The sequence below is a fragment of the Harmonia axyridis genome, chromosome 4, assembly GCF_914767665.1.
Source record: "Harmonia axyridis chromosome 4, icHarAxyr1.1, whole genome shotgun sequence".
NCBI lineage: Eukaryota > Metazoa > Arthropoda > Insecta > Coleoptera > Coccinellidae > Harmonia > Harmonia axyridis.
Window position 1 is genome coordinate 43,771,538 of NC_059504.1, and position 24,347 is coordinate 43,795,884.

A 24,347-nucleotide genomic window follows, 5' to 3' on the forward strand; every position below is an offset into this window, starting at 1 on the left:
GTGCAGCTCTGATTAGGCGGCAATCACCCGGCTGCACCGATGACCTCGTAACACGCATAAGTTTCGTTCCTCCGTCACTGGGGAGGGAGTCATGTGGCGGCTTCTCATAAATCTCCACATAGCAACAATATATACACAGCATTCGGTAGCCTAGACGTTAAGAGGTAGACTCACGCACCGAGATACGACAAAGGTCCCGGGTTCGATTCCCGGCGGCTCCCGATAATAATAAATTCCCCAAGCGTCTGTGACACGGCACACACAATTATACCAAAGTCACACTGATGAGTCCGGTGTGTGTGCCAGGGACGAAACGCATAAGTAGGTATACGTGAAATCCTACACTATAAAATGGTGCTTCTTGAGTAATAAGAAAGATAATAAAGGGAATCAGAAATGAAAATGTTGAAAAAAGATAAGGCTAAAGTGTATGTATTTCCAACTTGATAATGTAACTGTTACACTCTCCTAAGGCTGAAAAGGTGATGTTTATGAAATTAATAATAAAGACGTAAAGAAGTATTTTGAATACTTGCGTGTGGTGAAAAGAGCGGTACATCAGATAAGCATTTGAAGAGTGGGATCTAAAAGACTCTGAGGAGAGAGGAGTAGTTAAACTTTGGCGGATCACGAAAATGCAACGTGGTATGAACTCGTCGTAAGCCTACTAGTAAAAGTTTGGAAGGGTTTTTCAATAAGAGGTTTCATTCTGACACTAAAAAGACTATAATTTAAGAGAAATCAACGAATGTTCATTTCATTGAAGAGAAAGTTGTCCAATCAACAATGGAAAACGATATAAGCCAAATGGCCGCCATAGCTACGGTTGCAGCGCAATATCCTTTTCATAAAATTTTTCCCAGCCAATTCGCACATTTGCGGCTTTATGTCTTCGATAACTTCACGAATTCCATCTTTAGGATCTTGAATCGTTGGTGGAGCTTTGGCATTGATCTTATCTTTTTCGTGACCCGAAAGAAAAAAGTTTAAAGGTTTTAGATTGGATTTAATTGAGGAGGTTCCGTTTCACTGCGACCTTATGGTCTATTGTGCCCCCATCATAGCTATTCTCTTCATAACGTGATCTACAGCTCGCCTTAAAGTTCCAGAGTTTTATTGAACTCCATTTGGGATGGCTTAAGGGAAGCTAATTCCTCACTTCTATAAGTTTCGTGTCCAAGGCAGATTTTGGGTTGGCTAGCGATGGCTAGCATTCCGTCAGCAGGTGATAATAATCTGCACTTGTCATTTTGTGTTAGATCCATTCTCGTGATGTATTTCCTAAGGCGACAATGCCCTGTGAGAAATCCAGCGAGAAGGTGTAGCATATTTTTACTAAGATCCAGATACTTCTTGAATCTCGCAGAGTCAAAGTTTCGAAGAAACTTTTTGGAGTTTTCCAAACCAGGAAGATTCCGCCAGAGTGTTTCTCTTTCAGTTTCTTCCTTCTCCTAAAATTCTTTCTTGTAGGTACATTTGTCTACGCCACAGAAAGGTGCCTGGCCAATGGAAGTAGTTTGTGCTTTTTTTCTGGCAAGTGTATTCAAGGTGTTGAATCAGGAGATATCAGTGGCCACTTGTGATCACCTCTTCGAGAAATAACACGACAAAAAAAGTTTTCTCGCAAAATTGCGTTTGTTTCGTTGCTTGTGTGGCACCAAATCCCTTTTTGTAGAAAATAAACATAGTCCACAAAAACATCTTCTCATTCCGATGTTGTATCGTTTGTGGAATGCCTAATTCCCAAAATGTACGAGGAAGCGACAAACCTTGGATTTCGTTAATACTGCTGGCTACATCAGCAATATTCGGAGTTGTTCATGAACGACGCACACGGTTTCGATTCTTTACATCACTTACTTGTCCTAACACCTCAAATTATTCCACCAGTTTCACTACTGTCGGCCGAGAAGGTGCTGTACGACGTCCCCAAAAGTGCGAACTGTGATTGCATACATTTCACCATTTTTATATTGCATTTTATCAATTTCAATGGATTGTTGGAGCGTGAATCGTTCCATTTTTAGTTATGGTGTAGTTTTTACTTGTCAAAAGATGACACTGGTGAAAGCTTCAAAAGTGACATCTGTCAGATAGCGGAATATTCAAAACGAACCGCTTATTGGAAAACCCTTTGTGTATTAAAATATGGGTGCATATTTCTGAAGAACAGTCTTATTTCTAGTTAATCAGAACTTTCTTTCTCTCTAAGATGAAGATAAGCCCCAGATTCGTTATCCCAGAGAAAAACATCCTAACAAAACTATAAACAAACGAATTCGTCGGGTTTAAATCCGGAAATAATCCTGCGATATCCAATCCAAATATTCGAGTCAGCGTTCGAAAACATTCGTTATATACGCTATCCTAATTAATAAGAAATATCACGGATTCTCCAAATGTTACATAGCGCATGTAAATAGATAATTGGTCAAAGTCCAGCAACGATTCATCAAAACGTGCAGGTTAAATGAATCATGACATGGAATTAAATTTGCAAAATGCACCCGGTCGGCACCTTTCAACTTTCCGCAAGTTTCCCGACTTAGGTGCGTGTCAGCCCTCCTGAGCGATTTCTTCGATTTCACGGAAAAATAAAAATACATGTTACGTCACTGGCGGACAAAACAAGGCCATTAGGTGATTCCATTGCGCCTTGGAAGGAGACAGCCAAAGGTGTGTCCGCATGCGAGAGTGTGCGACAACGAATAACGCGGATTGCTTCGTTGCACGACTGTGCGGGAAATCCTGGAGCTCAATACTGATTCGATATTTATGTTTTTATCATTCTGTTGGTGGAGTATGGAAACTTTTCTTGTATATTTGTTCGGAATACTCTTTTTAGTCGGCATAGTCGGCAGTCACTCAAGGATAACATTTATTCAACACCTTCTCAAATATTTTTTAGGAACGAATCAATTTACATTACTCAACTCTATTTTCAAAGTTCTCAACTCACACGTGCAATGTATGGAAACCCAAAAAACGAATGGAATATTGTTTAGGGAAGAAGAAAACAGAACCACATAAGAGAAAATTTTCATTCCATTTTCCGCTGACTAGAGCTCATCTCTGGAACTGAAAGATCTGTTCGCATGAAATTTGGTAAAATAACCTTAATTCTTCCTACTTTGAAACCGCATTATCAAATTATAAACAGTCAAATTTAAGAAGATTCATCTTAAAAAAATATTAATTCAATATAGGCACAACATTTGATAAAAATAAATATAAACACACATTTCTACAATTTGTAGAAATTGAACGTGTTTATATTTTTTTTATGGAATCAATATGAATTTACATCCGGTGAGGATTGAATCCATTGAAAGGATTAAAAAACATACTACTGAGTACATACAAGATTTATTTGTGAAAGGACATATTTTCACCGATATCATTATTTTATGTTCAAATAGTTCAGAATTGAAAGATTTCGAATATTTAATTCAGAATTCGGATCAAATGATACCGTGGCTTAATATTTATTAATATTCACAATGGCAAAATTCAGTTCAGATGCAGTTCTCAGTTAATTCGTTTTTTGTTGTTATACAGGGGTGAACAAAAAAGTGAAACGGAGGCTTTTATTCAGAACATTCTGGGGAATCTATTACAGCCGAGAATGTTGATACGAAGATGTTGCCTCATATTTTCTGAAAATTTTCTATTTTATTGATTGCGATAACTTAAGAGGGCATACCACCACGTGGCAGCTCAGTTCATAACGAAATTATAGATTTTTTCTATTACAAGCAGCGATTTTATTAGGTTTTTCGCATAATTTCTTTGAAAAATATTACACATTGTAGAATGACAATATTTTTGATTTGCGATTGAAAAAATATATTAGTAACTTTTCGTTTTTCTTTTCAAAAGAATTGATGATATGTTCAATGTAATAAGCATCGATATATTTTTGAAATATTCGTGGGAGAAAAACTTACAAAAAATTATTACAAAAAAAGGTGAACTATAGTATAATTATAGTTTAGTGAAAAAAATAATCGACCGTGGTACTGTGCTGCCCTCTACTTACATTCTCCATATAGATAGAGAAATAAAAATAAGTGAATAATGTACAACTTCGTACACCGTACAAAGTTTGATCATCGTTGGAGTGCCAAAGGGGTAATAAATGGGTGTTTGAGTTGTTTGACTGATACGAGGAAAGCCACGTGGTGGTAATCTCTCTTAATTTTGAGGAACATTACAGAACAGCAATTATTTACTGTTCTGATTATAAAAATGAAAGATAACTTTTCATTATTTTTGTTGACCCCTGTATATATGTATTATATATAACAAAAAATAACTGAGAACTGTAGTCGAACAGTTATGTTTCCAAGGAATTGAGCTACGATAAAAAAAATTGCAAAATTCAGCCGAGGGTTCAATAAAAAATGAAATACAAATTTCAATTTTTGTCCGTTCTCTCAATTTTGCCGGTGGGTATATTTTCCAACCCAAATTAAGAAATTTACTGATATGTAAGGAAGCTTTAATTGATTAACTTAAATTCACAGTATTTTCAGATCATCGTTATACCCAAAAAGTTAATTTCTGAAATTTCAGGAGCGTATTTTTCCAAAAACAATTTCAAACCAAATCGAAAATTCATCTGTCCACCATACAATGTTCAGAACTTCTCTAGAAGAATCAAAAATCTATTCACTTGCTGTACTGCATGTCCCTTGTTACTTTTAAAAATTAAATTAAATTAAAAAACAAAATTACTTCATTGAAATATACACATACATGTCAGTCAATCATAAAATTCAAAACTAATTCCTAACTACTATGATGATTGATACACTTAGGTATGATGATAACTCTATAATGGTTTTTTGAAATATTTTTTCACGACAGGTTATAATAATGTTTGAGATAATCAAAATAATAACCATTGTGTGAAACGAACAGTGTTTTTTGTTTACAATCAAACCAATTACATATTCAAATTCAACTGATTGCGCACATCGTTTCTCAAGTAAGGTCAATCTCGATCCACATTATTAAGTTGGACACCCATATCATTAATAATTTATGCCCGAATCGAAGATTCGAAATTTTCCATTCCCGAGAACAGACCAGATAAACGATTCCAGGAAATTCCGTAGCAAGAACCGGCAACACTGGCAAGTAGCGATGAGTAAACGACAGTGGTTTGGTCGGTTGCCGTGGTAGCAGAGCCTAACCGTAAGTTTAGCTCCGTTTAGTCCACTGCGAGTCTCTTATCGATATCGGCTCTCAAAAGATCCGACAACACAGCACTAGGCTAATGTCGAATTGAGTGTGTTGAGTGTATTTTGCTCATTGCTGTTTGTCAGTTAGTGCGACCGAAATGACCTCACTCGATCACGGTATAAACTTTTCGTTCCTGACATATTCCAGTGTTGGCCCATCGAAATTATCGGATTAAGTTTTGGTGTGTTTGTGTTCAGTGATCGCAAACGTTACTTCCTAAATGATGGCTGAACAGCAACGCGAGGCTCCAGAACGAGAACTGGAGCAACAGATCTTGCAAATGAAGAAGCAGCATCAGCTGCAACATCAGATACTGCTGCAGCATTTCCAGCAACAGCAGCAGCACCTAGCCGAGCAGCATGATCTGCAGCTCAAACAATATTACAAGGAGTTTTGGGAACGTCAAAAACATTTACAGGAACTAAGACAACGCGAACAACTGGAGGCTCTCAGGAAAAAGGAGAAACACGAAGAAAGCGCGGTTGCTTCTACGGAGGTTAAACACAAATTACAGGCATTCCTGAGACAGAGGGCTTCTGGTAGTTCTAACAAAACGCCTCGAGTTGAAAGTCCTTGCTGGTGAGTGATCACAATCAGCTGATGTTTGTAAACATCTAGAAAAGTCGTAAAACTCCGTTCCATATGTACGTGGAACGTCATTATGAATTATTCAAATTTATTCCGCGACATCGGAATGTCTTCATTTTCTAGACGGTTAACTTGTCGAGAAAGCTCTGCATCTATAGGAAGAAGATTGCGAATTCTCTGTGTACATCAATCTCGGTTAACACTGAACTTTGAAGTTCCCCTTTCTAGGTCGTCAATCTATTACTCAATAAAGTTTAATAGAAACATTCCTCGTGAATCGTTTGCTTGAATGTAATCGGGATGTACCAGAAGAATGTAGTATTTCTGCAGGGTCGCGGCCACTGACGTTGAACTGATTTGTAACGTCATGGTTGGACAGAATCTTTATCGATGTATATTCAGGTGTTACTAATTGGGTTAAATAAATACAAATCTACGTCACTGCTCTAATGGACAAAAAATAACGAGATTAAATATCGATGCGATATTAGCGGGTTTTGTATGTTATGAACAGCTGATATGAATTTCATGACATGCATCTTGATTGCAGTTTAATTGCATGGCAAAAACTAGTGCTAGATGTTTTGCGATAAAAAAGAATGAAAGAATTCACATCAAAATTCGTTGAAAACGATTTTTATTATTATGGTGAATTGACAATAACAAAATATGAACTTGTTAGGTCAATGTCAAGTGAAAAATCAAGGTTATGTTGACTGCCCTCTTCAATTATCGTTGTCCATAAAAAAAACTACCATCTGGTCTGACATAGATGAAAAATAATTGTATACCTAGGTCTGTAGTCTTTTTGTGAATCAAAGCTTGGACAAAGATGTTTTATTTAATATACAGGGTTTTTCCAAATTAGACGTGAACCTGGGAGGATGTGTTAGTATGAATGATTTGTTATCGTTTGAGCCTTATTCAGTGATAACCAAAAATCAACAGTTTACGAGATATTCAAGTCTTTGTGATTTTCAAAAAATTCCTCACCATACTTCATTTTTTGTCAATTTTCATGGCCAGCGATAAGTCCGGATCTAACATCGTTAGAATAGACGAAGCAGCGAGATGACTGAAAGTAAATTTCAGGCGAAAAGTAACAACTGAGGAAATAAGAAAAAAGGTACGAGCTGTATAAGCAATGATCGAAATCCGAGTCGAAATCATTTAAAACATAATTTATGAATGTATTTTCTACAGAAATTTTGAGTCTTATTGCAATAAGAAATATTCAAATCATTAGTTTCCCTTCTTTGCTCCTTTCCCCTCTCGAATCAAAATCTGCTGAAAAAAGACTAGTGCCTGTATTCTAACGAAAACTCTTCAAAGAAATAAAGAAGGAATTTTACAAGTTTTTATAATAATTTTGTCTCGAATTCTGTCATATACAAATTGTGGAATTTGAAAATTGAAGACAAATTTATATTAGAAATTTACTATTTTCTTTACCTACTTTCAAATCATACTGATTTTTATTCTGCATATAATACAACATAGTTTTGCTTTTTTCATACATATCATATTCTTTTCTGATTAAAATGATCCAAAATTTACATCAAACTTTGTCAACGTAAAAAAACAAGACGAAAAATTAATTTTCTTTGAAACCACTCAAATAACTCGGAAGCTGTTGATAAACGGTTATCAATAAATATGGCTCAATCGACGGCAAAAGAGTGATTCTAACACCTCCTTCAAGGTACACGTCTTATATAGAAACACCCTTTATATATTTATAATAAAAATCAAGTGGATATCGTTCGCCAATTATTTGTCTGATCTAGCACTTTTTTTAATTGTCAGAGGTATCAAATTTGAATGACTAAATTATTCCTTTCATGTTTTGCTACAAAGGGTGTTCCATTTTGAATAGCCCGCTTTATGGAAAGCTGGCACTTTTGAAGATGTCATCTTTTGACATTTGACAAGTAAAAACTACGCCGCTACTAAAAATGGAACGATACTTGCTTCAACAAAGCAGTGAAATTGTAAAAATTCACTACAAAATGGTGAAAATTTTACAGTCACAGTTCGCAAAACCAAAGTATTTTTGGGTCGACGTGAGGCATCTTCTAGGCCGGCAATAGTGAAACTGGTGAAAAAATTTAAGGTGTTGGAACAAGTTATTGATGTGAACTCGGATGTAAATAATATAATCTTGTGCGGTTGTAGGAAAAACTCATTTTTATATAACTTGAGTCATCGTAAAATTGAGGTAGTCGATAGATATGAATTTTCCAATATTTCGGACCCAATGACATATTGAAACCTTACAGCGTGATATTTTCTCTGAATAATTTTTCTGTGATATAAGAAAAAATTAAACAATTCCTAAGATTTTCATCGTTACGTTCCGAGTTACGTTCAGAGAAGTACCTACCTACAATAGATTTATAAATCCATAGTGAGATTGAAATTTTATCTCTGTGTATTCAGGTGTTACTAATTGGATGAATTACAAACCTACTTTAGAATATCGTGAGCAGTACTCCAACGAAGTTGATCGCCCAACAATTATTATAATTAACATGGGCAAATCAGCAGAAATGGAAATTTGATAGCGTGCATCCAGCCACAGCCTGAGATTATGTGTTTATTTGTTGGATAGAGATATATCAATTCTTTGGATGGAACAACATGCGATCGCTTTGAACATAGTGCCACTGAACAAAAATTTACTTTTCTAGATTCGATATTCACTCACATGCAAACAATGCAACAAATCGATATTCAGTAAAATTTGAGGTCTCGTAGTTTTTTATTATTAGTTCGATTTTCAAACTTTTTCCTGAAAACTGTAGATAAAATTATTAATTTCAACTTGCTTATTCGCTATTTGGTTAAATGCTGTCTCATTGGTTATTTTACAGGGTTAAAGAGAAGTCTGTTGTTAAACCCTAATTTCAAAACATCCTGTGGAATGATATTTAAAATTAACAATTTCTATCAAGAATCATTCCTTTTCAACATTTTTTTTTTGTTTCATGCCTTTAAATGCATTAATTAATTTTTAAGAGACAAATGAATTCCAATTTACAGTTTACCCAATTATAAGATATGTTATTTTTTGACTAGGTGGCTCTCCTCCTTGTGCCAAAATATCAGTTTGACAGCTCAGTCCATGAGCCTAGTAATGGGAAGGCCACAATATATTGTTCATCATAATCATATAAGCAATTATTGCAAAATTTATTTAGGCAAACTATAGAGCAATAAACGTAGATAGAGGGAGTATACGCAATTTTTATATGTCCCCAACATGGTTATATTACGTTGTCGGATTGTGATATATTTTCAAATCCACAATTTTACTATATCATTATGAATTATATTATTAATAATAATAATGGAATATATTTATTTGAGTGATTCTCGATTAAATATGCAAATTTAAATATTTTTGGAATCCGATATTTTTCCCAATTGTCGAATTCATAATAAGCAGAATATTTATTATTTTCTGTATCTACATGATGAAATCCAAGGTTTGAGAACTTTTGCTCCCCTAATGTCATGGGTTTTTCCACGTCGTTTAGCGCGCTTGAAGTTTGTTTTCTGACTTTCTGATATATTTGGGTATGTATTTCAATATATTTCGAGTTGATATGAAACGTTGATTCACTATGGGACATAAGAAGAGCGTTCTTTGTGGATAAACCCGCGAATTGAGTGAAATATCGTATCACTTATTCATTTCGGTCAATATCAAATTTGATAATTCATGTTGGGAACAAAATTTGCTTGAAAATGATATATGCTCCCTCTATCTATGTTTATTACTCTGAGAAGCAAAATTATTGAATTTAAATTAAAAATCAATCGTCAAAATCAATTCAGCTGTATGTAAAATATTGAAGTCGACATTTCGTGAAAAAATTTCATAAACACCAATTTGAACATGCACGCAAAACATATTGACTGTTCTCTTTTTATCTCTCCTTGACTCGAAACGATATATTTTTAAAGTGATATATTATTCGTGAAAAAACAATGCAAATTTTTTTCTATGGTTTATAACATTTTTTAATATATAAAATACCAAAACTAAGTAATATTAAATAATCATATATTAAATATGAAACTTCATGGTGAATATCTTGTGTCTGGGTTTGGACCCAATGTTACAAATCATCCAAAATTCGAACAATATTCCCAAAAATTCATAATTAAAAACTATCAGAGGAAATCAATATCTTATTATCCACATATTATGATGGATCTCTCGAACACAAGCCATTGTTCGAACATCATAATCAAATATTTACGAACAACATGAGAAGTCACATAAAACAATCCCAAATTGCAATTTATAATTGTTTGTATTGATCAGTCTGATATACTTATAATCTCTACAAGGTCTCTTTGAGTCATTTAACGATTGGAAAGTACGAGCTCCTTGTTTTTGTTGATGTTTTCATCACTTGTCGAGGTTAATGGCCTTCTTGAAAGATGTTCATCTTCGACTGCTTCACAACCGTCACCAAATGATCTGTTACAATTGGGAAGGTGAGATTTAGATGAGTATCATCCATCAACATAACACTTTTGTGACATTTCGATCTCAATTAACAGATTTTTTGGTTTCTCAAATCGCCGGCAACATTTCTTTCAAATAAAGTAGAAGTTGTACTTGTTCACCATTATAAAATGTCAGCTGTCTGCAACAAATTGCTATATTTATCGTTACTAATAGTTGTCGATTGAAAAAAATCTTTTTATCAGTGTTATGAGAAAAATCTGTGGCATCGTGAAAATTGTGAAGGATGATTTAATTGGTGCTTTAGGATTTTTATTTGAGATTTTTGTTATAAGGGGTGTTTTTTTTCGAAGTATATAACTTTAAGTTGGCACTACTGTTCAAGATAGCGACCGATTCAACAGCTGTGAAGTGATTTATTTTTAGTTTGGTTTGGCAATTCATCCTGAATAGACTCACGCCTGAACAACGCTTGCAAATAGTGAAATTTTATTTCGAAAATAATGCTTCTGTGCGGAATACGTATCGCGCACTACGTCCATTTTATTTCGTTTATGCGATGAAGCACACTTCTGGTTGAATGGTTACGTCAACAAACAAAACTGCCGCATTTGGAGTGAAGCTAATCCTCAAGTGTATGTCGAAACACCGTTACATCTAGAAAAACTGACTGTTTGGTGCGCTTTATGGGCTGGTGGAATCATTGGTCCGTACTTCTTCAAAAACGATGATGGCCAGAACGTTACAGTCAATGGTGATGGGTATAGAGCCATGATTACTAACTTTTTCATTCCTGAATTGAACAACCATGATGTCCAGGAGCTGTGGTTCCAACAAGACGACGCAACATGTCACACAGCTCGTACCACAATCGATTTATTGAAAGACACGTTTGGTGACCGCATCATTTCACGTTTTGGACCTGTGAATTGGCCTCCAAGATCTTGTGATTCAACACCGCTAGACTACTTTCTGTGGGGCTATGTAAAGTCATTGGTCTATGCGGATAAGCCACAAACCCTTGACCATTTGGAAGACAACATTCGCCGTGTTATTGCCGATATACGGCCACAAATGTTGGAAAAAGTCATCGAAAATTGGACGTCCAGATTGGACTACATCCGAGCCAGCCGTGGCGGTCATATGCCAGAAATCATATTTAAAATGTAATGCCACAAGATTATCTTACGGATAAATAAAATTCATGTCAATCGAATAATCCATCGTTGTTTTATTGCAATTTAAAGTTCTATAGCTCTGAAAAAAAACACCCTACTCACGCGCTACCACCCTCTGGTTTCAATATCTGAAAGATTAATTTCGTCAGAATTACGCAATCGATACGAACGTCATTTTCGTACACGTAACTTCCTCCTTTCCTGCAATTCTATTCAGGAAATTGCGTGCAAGCGCGATTCGAGGATTTCGATCTGCCTCACAGTAATTATGCAAAAATGATAGGTAATTGTATTTTCGCCGGCAACGTGACAATCTGGAGTTGAGACATGGGGTGAGAAGTGAAATTGGGTCATTCTGTTCTATTTTTGATTATCGGATAAATCTGGAAATCTATAGCTAACACGTGAGAATTGAAAAACAATTCCTTTTCCAACTCATGGATATGATTCAATTTTCCTCTAGAATTGATTTGGTGGGTAATATTAGACATTGAATAATTGGAAGAGAATTGTATGAATTCTGCTTGGATGATTTTCATTTCAAACTGATTCAAATAAAAAGATAAAAAATATTACAGAATATTTCAACATGAAAAAATGATGAAAGCACTGACGTGAATAAGATTTTGAGTACTTCATGCTCGAATTAGAGACCACACCGGGATGGCCCATTAGACGTTTATGGAAAACTACCTTATTCCAATTTTGAGCTGAAAATTTGCATATTGGGGTTTGAGACAAATTTTTTCCTAAAATATTTTCGGATCTCTACAACTTTTAGTTTCTTTCTGTGTTTTCCGGAAGTGAAAGACAAAGTTAGAAATTGCGGTTTTTCCTCATATAAAGTTCTTCCTCGATAACTCTTTAAATATTTATTTTAGGTATAGGGTTTGCTTGAGTAACCCCCACTATTTTTGTACGTAGAATCGATCGAAATAACAAAAACTATAGGTCCTAATTTGAAAATCTTGAAATTTGATGAATTTGAGTTGATCATGTTCATGATCTTCTTATAAACACCCTATACATTTTTAGTCCAAATCACAAACAGTCTTATGATACGTACGTATTTGCAGAATCGAAAAGGAAAAAAATTTTTTCTAAAAAAGCTTTTTCTGCTGAAATATTCAAAAAAAATTTCAGTCTTCATCGCCACCATTTTTTTCATAAGAATCCCGTTAACTCATGAAGTGTAAAGTTTTTACCTAAGGCATGGCATATTGCAGAAATTGTCTTCAAAAAAGCTATCTGATGATGCAATAATATACTGGGTGTGCCATTCGAAATAAGGAAGTAGTAATCTGTAGAGTAGTAGAGATCTGAAGATATTTTAGTGAGAAAGATCATTGTCTCAAATCCCAATATGCAAATTTTAAGCTCAAAATTATGATTAGTTTTCCATAAACGTCTAAGGCCATCCCGGTGAATCACCCTGTATAGGGTGAGTCTTTGACTTGTACATATATTTAAACCGAAGATTCCTGAGGTCCAAAGAATCTCTTTTTTTCCATATTTTCCGATTCGGCTCGGTTGAAAAGGTGCAGGCTGTTGAAAATCAACAAAAAATGGAATTTTCAGTTATATCTCGCAAATGGAATGGAATCGAAGGAAATGGTTTTCGGAATATAATTTTAATTAATGTGATGAATCTTCTCCGAACATAAAATTCCATGTCCGGTCAACTCCAGAATGCTCCCTATACTAAGTGAGAAAAAAAATGAACCGGAAAAATAGTAAAGGAAAAAAGTGTTTCTTTCGACCTCAGGAATCTTCGGTTGAAATATATATGTACAAGTCAAATACTGACCCTGTATATATGGTTTTCAAGGGTGTAATTGGCGCAAGAATAAATGGCCATCAAAAGTCTTGATTTCACTTCAGTTCTGCTCTCATATTTTTTTTTTCGATATCTTGCTTGAATTCTGCTATGATTCTGATGATGGGGTCTACAAGAACTTACCTTAGAAGTTAAAATTGTTATTCTATAATTTACATCCAAAATCTCAATTAGGTCGAATCTGTTGTGAAGGAACTATTGTGTGTTTTATATGGTTTTGATGATAGTAACAAGATGAAATTTTGCTTGAATTGATTATTCTGAATACACAGAAAATCTCATCCCGAAAGCATCTATAATTACATAAATATTATTTTTGTTTGAATATTCTTCTTGAATTTTATATAATTTTAGTTTTGCGATAAAAAGGAGAATTTGTACGAGGCTTGAAATTGTCATGAAACATAAAAATTCAAATTTTCATCTCTATCGAAGTTGCAGTTTTGAAATTAACATCAGGAAAACAAAAGTTCGTACCTGAAAATTTAGTTTCAAGTATTTATTTCCTTCCAATCGAGACAGAATTGAATCTGAGTACAGATCAGTGAGTCAAATCTTATCGTTTGAGACCATTCCCGGCTCAAAATTAGAAAATTACAGATATTGTGACGATAGGCCGATCTGTTCGGAGAACAAACGAACAGTCTTAGTAGAGAGTTATCACGTTTATGTTGATCAGTATATCAACAGTTGAAATATGCCTAAAAACTTTCCGGAAGAAATAAAAAATCTCATCTGAACTTTCTTTCACACTTGAAAAAGCTGTATCTATATATACACAAGTGTAGCTGAATTTCTGGATAACTCAATTCAATGATAATAAAGATTCGAGATATTGAACTTGAAAATAATCTCGCAAATAATTCAATGTCTGTAGAACAACGATCTCCATATAATTTTCCATTAAATGCTGATCGAATGACATGGGAAATGTTAATTAGAGTTTTTGTTGTTATTACTAGAAAACTGCCTACCAAGTATGTGCTATCGTTGTATTCCAAATAGAATGACACGCAATTTTCTCTGACAATATACAGGGAGTGCCATTTGAAAATAAAAAGTGAGGGGTAGCTATCACAGGACTGTCAAATATAACAACCTTTTTTATACATCATTGGAAAGGTACTTTGATGTTATTCAAAGCAATTTTATTTTTTTATTATCTTGTCCAATAATTTATTATTTCATCAAATTGCCGGTATACGTCGACCGCCGCGTTTTGACGACTTCAACTAACCAATCGCAATTCTTCCAATCCTGTAGCTGGGCGGAACTACGCGATTCCTAGAATTGCGATTGGTTAGTTGAAGTCGTCGAAACGCGGCGGTCGACGGAAAACGTACTTTTAGTGAGATTTTGCCGACTTACGAACCGGGACATAATAGAATTATTATAAAAGGTGTTTTTTTTAGAGCTATAGAACTTCAAATTGCAATAAAACAACGATGGATTATTCGATTGACATGAATTTTATTTATCCGCAAGATAATCTTGTGGCATTAGATTTTAAATATGATTTCTGGCATATGACCGCCATGGCTGGCTCGGATGTAGTCCAATCTGGACGTCCAATTTTCGATGACTTTTTCCAACATTTTTCGCCGTATATCGACAATAACACGGCGAATGTTGTCTTCCAAATGGACAAGGGTTTGTGGCTTATTCGCATAGACCAATGACTTTACATAGCCCCACAGAAAGAAGTCTAGCGGTGTTAAATCACAAGATCTTGGAGGCCAATTCACAACTCCAAAACGTGAAATTAGGCGGTCACCAAACGTGTCTAGCAATAAATCGATTGTGGCACGAGCTGTGTGACATGTTGCACCGTCTTGTTGGAACCACAGCTCCTGGGCATCATGGTTGTTCAATTCAGGAATGAAAAAGTTAGAAATCATGGTTCTATACCGATCACCATTGACTGTAACGTTCTGGCCATCATCGTTTTTGAAGAAGTACGGACCAATGATTCCACCAGCCCATAAAACTCACCAAACAGTCAGTTTTTCTGGATGTAACGGTGTTTCGACATACACTTGAGGATTAGCTTCACTCCAAATGCGGCAATTTTGTTTGTTGACGTATTCAACTGCTCTGATGGACGATTTTGTCGACGATAAAATGGACGTAGTGCGCGATACGTATTCCGCACAGAACCATTATTTTCGAAATAAAATTGCACTATTTTCAAGCGTTGTTCTTGTTCAAGCGTGAGTCTATTCATGATGAATTACCAAACCAAACTGAGAATAAATCACTTGACAGCTGTTAAATCGGTCGCCATCTTGAACAGTTATGCCAACTTAAAGTTATATACCTCGAAAAAAAACACCTAGAAGAAAGGATGAACCGAACTTTATCATTTGAGACCCTTTCCGACTCAAAATTCGTGGTATCATCGAGAAGCAAGTGCTCAAAAATAGAAACACACTTTTGAAACAATTGTGAAACAAATTTCATGACCCCCATAAATTCAGCATACTATCGGTCAACCCTGTCTTCACACAGAAACACGCCCTCAGATCATATCGCAATTACAATTTAACCAAAGGCCTCGACCATACAGCGGTCAAGGCAACTAGGCATTCTCGCAATGCCCCAGACCTTTAAATCGATGATATACTTATTGTTATTCACGAAGAGCTTCCTCCGGAGAGAACATTCTTGATGTTGTGAGTAATTCCAAACTACAATACGACTGTCCGCGAAGTGTATTGACCTTTGAACGCGATATTATTAACTGTCCTGTCTGTTTCATGGGAATGGTGATAAGAAACGATTTTGTTGTACAGGGAGTTCACGTAAAAAATGATGACGCGTATAACTCGAAACTGAAACTTGTCGAGGTTTTTGAATCGATACCAAGTCAGCATACCACATGGAGACAGTAAAAATGCACGTTTCTGAAATTTATAAGGTGTAGTAAAAAGAAATACATTCTTTTTTCAAGAAAAACAAGGCTTCAATTAACATAGGTAGAATGATTTAGGTCAAATATGCGCCGTTTTGTTCGATAACTTGCCTCTTTCTCATAGAAGCCCTCGTCCCTATTGGCAAAAAATTGAGACCTCTGTTGAAGCGAATTTTTCGCCAGCAAAATTGTTCGCCATGGGCAAAAACTGATGATAATCACTTGGTACTAGGTACTGGGAACCTCCCAAACCAAGCTCCCGAAGATTCTGGCGAGTCCCTATCAATGTGTGCGTCCTGGCGTTCTCCTGATGAAAGACAATTCCTCTCCAATTGGCTAAAGTTGGCCGCTTCTGGGCGATTGCTTCCTTCAGAGGGTCCAATTTTTGACAGTAGAGTTTCGAGTTAACAGTTGTGACGTAGGGGAGGAGCTCATAGTAGATAATTCCCTGTCAATCTCACCACACACACAGCAAATCCTTCGTGGCCGTCAATCCTGTCCTGGCAACCGTTTCCGCCGGCTCACCGCGTTTCGACCACGACCGTTTTCGCTTGACGTTGTCGTAAGTGATCCACTTTTCATCACCAGTCACCAACCGGTTCAAAAATGGGTCGATTTTGTTGCGGTTCAGCAGCGATTCGCAGATGGAAATTCGGTCCATGAGGTTTTTTTGCGTTAACTCGTGTGGTACCCATACATCGAGCTTCTTCTTGAGATCAGCCTTAGGCAAATGGTGCCAAACGGTTTTTTTTGCAATTTTTAGCTCTTGGGTATTCTTAACAGTACTTACATAACAGTCGAACTCGACAATTGGACTTTCAGTGCGTGATGCATCTTTGACATCGAAATTACCGGAACGGAATCGACGAAACCAAAATGACGCGTGTTTAGCTCTTACAGTAACACTATTTACATTATCAGCTGAAGAAAAACTAGAAAATATAGCGTATTTTTTCTTTGCTAGTGTCCATCTTTGACTCAAACTAAACTGGATCAACTAATCACAAAACTGTCAAAAAAGTTTTTGTAGTACGAAATCTTATCTTTCTAAGTTTCTAACGCCATTTAGTGGAACCCGATCGGACCTATACAACGCGAGGGTCGGCTAACTAAAGCTAAATATTAGAAAAATTATGGATTGTTTTAACTACACCTATTATTTTAAAAAATTACCAGAAATTGGTCAATGAAATACAGAATCCATATTATCGCCTCTTCCGAATGAACTTACGTCCAAGAATAATCGAAGCATTTTTAAAAGCATTTTCAGGAATCGATTTCAGTACTCACTGCAAATTCTCTTCGTCTTTCATCGACTGAGAACGAGTTTTTTGAAGTGGTAATATGAGATTTAAAAAAAAAAACAAGTCGAACAAAGCCATATCAGAGGATTACGGTGTTTCTTGAGTTAGCATGATGCATTTTTGTGGTCTGAATTCCTAGAGTTTTTTCCAACAAGTTTTGTCTTTTTCGGCTAATCATCTCTAAATAAAATGCTATTAATATGAAGCGTTATCCATTCTGTGGTTCCAAAAGTAAACAATAGTTATTTATGCAACAAGTGCAATAAACAATTTTTGCACGAGTTGCATACAACATTTTTTCTACGTTCATGCAAAAAGCAAAGAATGATTTATTGAGGTGCGGCACTAGGTGAGGAAAATGAAAAGCGCAACTTGAATACTTTATTATTAATATCGATTTGCATTGAAACTAAAACGTTATGAACAATTCAACTCAAATTTTATTTTTACCCTCAATGTTGAAAGTGAATGAACAATTGGTGCAATTTTCAATATGAATATTTCGTAGTGAAGTACTTTTTACATCCACTTCTTGATTTGTTACTGCTATAAAGGTACTAGTACTTGGTAACTGTACATCGTTATTTCCTTCAGGAGCAAATGTACGGACTAACTATGGCATAATACTTGAAAAGTTTAGGTTTCCAGACATTTTCGATATCACAAAATCTTATCTAAACTTATAACAGACGATTTCGTAACCATGGTACACATTCTTCCAAAAATTTTGAGGTTTCTCACCGGAAACTTCACGACCAATTTTCCTGTAAACAAATGTGGCAATAATTAACAGATTATCAATCATACAACCATGCGATCGCTCTCAAGAATCCCTGGAGTAAATAATTCAAAAAGATCACCTGCCTATACTGCCGGCAATGCTTTTCCATTATTCATGAAACCTTGAAATGCAGAACGGTAATATCGATTTATAATAATAAATAAACTGTAATTTCGATATTTTGAAACGAATGTCATCATTATCTAATGTCAAGGTTCATGTCTGTTTCGGTCCTCTTTCTATTATCCGCGAACTTTGATGTATGATAAGAAACATCGGAGATACACAAGATATAATGTTGGACATCGCATTAAGCTCATAATGTATTCCATTATCCCTAGAAAGTGCTCAGAGTGTATCAATAAAATCAAGAAATTTTAAGAATAGAACAATGCATTTATTGCCTCTAATATGCCATACCTTGTCGAAATCGTGCGAGAATATCTCAATTTCACACATATTTTTTGATTTATTAAATGTTGGTACTCGGAACTCTTCTGTCACGGATTTAACTATTATCTATCGAATTTGTGTTCTCCCTCAGAGAAATAAACATAGATAGAGGAAGCATATGTCATTTTCAGTAAGCAAATTTTGTCCCCAACCTGAACTATCAAATTTGACATGAAGCGAGTGGAAACGAAAACATATCAGTGATACGATATTTCACTCAATTCGCGAGTTTCTTCACAAAGAACGCACTTTTTATGTCCCATTGTGAATCAACGTTTCATATTAACTAAAAATATATTGAAATGAATACATTAGTATATCAGAAATTCAGAAAACAAACTTCACGACAAAAGACGTGAAACAACGGATGACACTTGGAGAGCCAAATTTGTCAAACATTGGATCTCAGCAGGTAGATAGAGAAAATAATAATTATTCTGCCTATTATAAATTCGACAATTAGGAAAAATATGGGATTCCAAATATTCAAATTTGCATATTGAATCGCGAATCACTTAAATAAATATATTTCATTCAATTTAATTTACATTCATACCGATATAGTAAAATTGTGGATTTGAAAATATATCACAATCCGACAGCGTCTCGGACAGCGTATTCTAACCATGTTGGGGACATGTAAAAATTGCGTATACTTCCCCTATCTTTGATAATTACTCTATGGAGGGAACCAATAAATTTGAAGGAATCGAATGAAGGACACAAACAAAACATTTATTGCCTCAAATTATGCCAAACTTTGTAAAATAAAATCGTTCAAGAATTCAATTTCACACAGATTTCTTGGTTATATTTCATCATTGAATGTTGGTACTCGGATTCATCTATTATCTTTCAAATTCATTCTCTTCCAACCAACATTTTTCAATGCAAAATCATTAAACGATATTCATGAAAATATTCCAGTCTGGCTCGGATGTAGTCCAATCTGGACGTCCAATTTTCGATGACTTTTTCCAACATTTGTGGCCGTATATCGGCAATAACACGGCGAATGTTGTCTTCCAAATGGTCAAGGGTTTGTGGCTTATCCGCATAGACCAATGACTTTACATAGCCCCACAGAAAGAAGTCTAGCGGTGTTAAATCACAAGATCTTGGAGGCCAATTCACAACTCCAAAACGTGAAATTAGGCGGTCACCAAACGTGTCTAGCAATAAATCGATTGTGGCACGAGCTGTGTGACATGTTGCGCCGTCTTGTTGGAACCACAGCTCCTGGGCATCATGGTTGTTCAATTCAGGAATGAAAAAGTTAGTAATCATGGTTCTATACCGATCACCATTGACTGTAACGTTCTGGCCATCATCGTTTTTGAAGAAATACGGACCAATGATTCCACCAGCCCATAAAGCGCACCAAACAGTCAGTTTTTCTGGATGTAACGGTGTTTCGACATACACTTGAGGATTAGCTTCACTCCAAATGCGGCAGTTTTGTTTGTTGACGTAGCCATTCAACCAGAAGTGCGCTTCATCGCTAAACAAAATGAAATGGACATAGTTCGCGATACGTATTCCGCACAGAACCATCATTTTCGAAAAAAAAATGGCACTACTTGCAAGCTTTGTTCAGGCGTGAGTCTATTCATGATGAATTGCCAAACCAAACTGAGAATAAATCACTTGACACCTGTTAAATCGGTCGCCATCTCGAACAGTAATGCTAACTCAAAGTTATATACCTCGAAAAAAACACCCATTACTTGTTAACCCAAAAATGTTTTTGCATTTTGAACTCGTGGAAGGATATCATTACTTTTTACAGTTGTATTATAAATAGCTATTACTTCAAAATAAAAAATGAAAATGAATCACATTGGTCTATGTAATTATTGAACCTGAGATTAAACCCTTCAACTAGGGTCATGGGAAGATAAAATTTCCCACCCATAAGAGTCCACCCCATATAAAAGATTTCTATTTTTGAGCTCCAACCCAATGATTCAGTTCGTTAAGGCCGGTAAACACTCATCAAAGTTCCCTATCCTACTCTATGGACCATTTTACTTACTCAGTGGTAGTCATTAGTAATACTCGAATCGTATCGTATACAGTCGGTTCTATTTTATACCGTGAGACCCACTTCAGTACCTATTTACAGAACGACCTGTCCCACAAATGGCTGCTTTAGAACTTAACTGACTCAAGCTGGGATATAACAATTATTCACGGCTAAAATTATGCATCATCTTCTTATTTTGAAGGTTTGGTGTGGGACTTAAATAGCTCTACTTGCTTCCTTACGTTTTAAACAGGTCGTGTCAGTGTAGTAGTCGATCAATCACAAATTGAAGAGTTTGTTGAGTTCTCGGTTAAGTTTTGTAGATTTGGTGCATTTATTCGATCCAATATTAAATTAAAATTGATTTGTCAACTAAAATGAATATTTTGAACATCTTTTTCAAGGTCATCAAAAGTTTTTCTACATTTCGAAATTTATTTTCTCTATTTCAGTATCGTAATGAGGTCATTACAGTATTGTAAACAGTGTAAACTCATTTTATCATTGTTTTCAGTTATATTTTTCGTTTTGTGGTTGTCTACACTGACTTCCGATCCTATCAAATTTCAACACTCAATTGTCAATATAATTTGGATTTAGTTGAATGATTTGCAACATTATTCGCAATTTCTCTTCATTCTGGTGGTGTTAAATCGATTTCGTCAGGCATAATTCCCGAATTCAATGCGTATTTGTAATTTATTTCAAAATTCGAAACGAACGATTCATATTCAAATTCCGTAATATGTCAATTTTCGTAACAGTCACACCAACTGCCAAGATATAATACAAAAGTCACTAGGATGTATGCTTTGAATTTTTCATTGAATTTCAATAATATTTCACAAAATTTGACTGAAATATGGAAAATATCGTCTAATACTCCTTGCAGAAGGCAATTCCAACACTCATGAGTTCGTAAACTCGCTCTTTCGTCGCTCGTTTTCGAATTTCGCATTCGTGTTGGAATAGAAGCCCATTCTGCAACTTGTTTTAGAATGTACTATGAAAATTTTAAATTTTAAATGTATTTCGGAATAATAAGCCAAAATAAAATTTCATGGGATTTACTGCAACAGAATTGACGATCATTAAAAACAGTTTATAATTCGAAATCTTTGATAAAATTGATCAATATTTCTCTACTCTAAACAGAACTGAAATTTCAAATTGAAAGTAGTGGTTTGTATATTTCCACATAAAGGATTTTCAATGAGAGGTTTTATGTTGATATTTTAAAAAAACGAGTATATTTTCAGGTAAATCAACGAATGGTTATTTTATGGTAAAGAGAAGGTATACCATTAACGATGGAAAACTATCTTAGCCAAATGACCGCCATGGCTATGGTTGCAGCACCATATCCTTTTCATGAAATATAACTTCACGAATTCCATCTTTGAAATTTTGAATCGATTGTGGAGCATTGGCATAGATCTTTATCGTTCACGTTGCCCAAAGAAAAAGTCTGAAGGTATCAAATCATAAGATTTCGGTGGCCAATTGAGATCACCTCTTTAAGAATTAACACGTCAGAAAACTTCTCTAATAAAATTACGATTATTTCGTTGCTTGTGCCACACCTAGCGCTGTCTGGTTGAAAACAAGCATTTAGACGTGAGTCAAAATACGGTGTAATATCTAATAATAAATGCCTAATTCCCATGATCGACGAGGAATCGACACGACAAATCTGGGTTTTCGTCAAAACTACAGGCTACAGCAGCAGTATTCTCAGTTTTACTTGAGCGACGCACACGGTTTCGATTCTTCACATCACTAATTTGTCCCAACACCTCAAATTTTTCCACAACTTTCATTAGTAGTTTTTACAACTACCTAGATATCGGGCTATTCAAAATTAAACCTCTCATTGGAATTCCATAAATGTATTCGGAATCATAGCAACATTCATAGTTTTTTCAATGAGCGGGTTTTATTGTAAGTGTGGTTATACCTACAGTTTACGTCAAAAGCAATTATCATCTTTTTTTTTCATTTAACACCGTTATCAGCTAACTTTATCGATTATAGGGCAATAAATTGTTCAGTATAAGTCACCAGAAACGCTAATTCACTGTCTAAACATTGTCAAGATCTTTACATTTTTACGAGTTTTCTTAGAAATAATTTGATCAGTTAGTTACAAGTCGCACGTATCAGAAACAGATATCGATTTCACTGAGTAAATGTGATTATACACGATGTTATCACATGAACAATTTCAACCAAAATAATTCAAGTATCGAAAAATGAATGTAATGACTTGAATATCTGGTGTCATATTTGGCATTCGGGGTTTTGCGTTGCAACCTGTGTCTCTATACTTATGTGGTCTCCAAGTGTGCAATTGGCGCATGAGTGAATGAGCGCTCTAAAGCTCCTTACACGTTAGGTTAGAGCTGTCTGTAACCAACATGTTTCTTGATGTTTTGAAGTTGAATCTTTCGCTAAGATTTCCTCTTAAAATTGTTTCATAACTTGGTATGTATGCTTCTGTTCTGTTGAGAAAACTTTTCAATCCATTATTGTCTGTTATTTCTGGAAATGTATTACTTGCTATAGTATAGGAAATGAATTAAATTAAAGCACAACTAGTTGACATAAAGTTAATGGATTATGTTGTGGATAATCATAGAACATTTTATGCAGATTTTAGCAATGATCTAATAAAAAGTAGAAAACGCATAGAGAGAGAGAGAATATCGACTCTAAGAGAAAGGTGAGAAGCACGATGTTTACGCCTCGTAATAAAGGGCCCAAATAACCTATATTTTGACTGATTAGATATTGATCCAACCTATTTAAATCAAGTGATTTCGCTTCCTTTATCATTGGTTGAAATTCAAACATCTTTATCATATCCATCGTGGTCACGTGACCTAGGACTTGATCTTTTTCTATCACTTCAAACTAAACCTTCAAAGTAAAAAATGCAAGGATTTACTCAATTTTTAAAATAGAAATAGAACTTTCATTTGATTTTTCACAATCCCATATCTGCAAAAAGTTGTGAGGGGTGAAAAATATCAAATTAAAAAATGCATAGCGTAATGCTTGCCTCCAAAAATAAAAATCTATGGAGGCGAGGATTTTCCTAAATAATTCTTCGTGAGAGAATTAAGGGCTTGTTGTTCTACTTTTTGGCACGCTGTGGATGATATGTTCACGTGGGGAGAAAAGGAAAAACAATATACATATGATAAAAATTCAATATATCCAGTCACTCTTTTTTGGAGCTCGATTACTAAGTGTAAAGCAAATTTTATAATAGCCGTACTGATAAAGTAATTTCAATTAATGAAACAATGACTTCAGTAGGAGATCGTTTGTACCATGTCTTATCTACCGATTTGGTTTCATTAGTAATAATGTCAGTCTGCAACGTGCTAGTTTTGTAAACGATCGTTTAGAATATCATGGGATTACAAGAATGGACTGATTACGGTGTTGACCAAATATGAACTTCGTTTACAACATTTTTGGGCAGAAAGGTCTAGACGAATCAAGGAGACTCCGTAAACTCTACTACTATTGACAAA

The 24,347-nt window shown here is 35.2% G+C and overlaps 1 protein-coding gene across 1 annotated transcript in view; it reads left to right on the top strand.

Moving 5' to 3' along the window:
• Positions 1-5,151: 5,151 nt before the first annotated feature.
• LOC123678534 (histone deacetylase 4) overlaps positions 5,152-24,347 on the top strand; it is a 40,107-nt gene continuing 20,911 nt past the window's right edge. Inside the window, exon 1 of the mRNA XM_045615607.1 lies at positions 5,152-5,826. Coding sequence (XP_045471563.1) covers positions 5,468-5,826 — 359 coding nt within the window. The 5' untranslated portion in view covers positions 5,152-5,467. The remainder of the gene's footprint in view (positions 5,827-24,347) is intronic.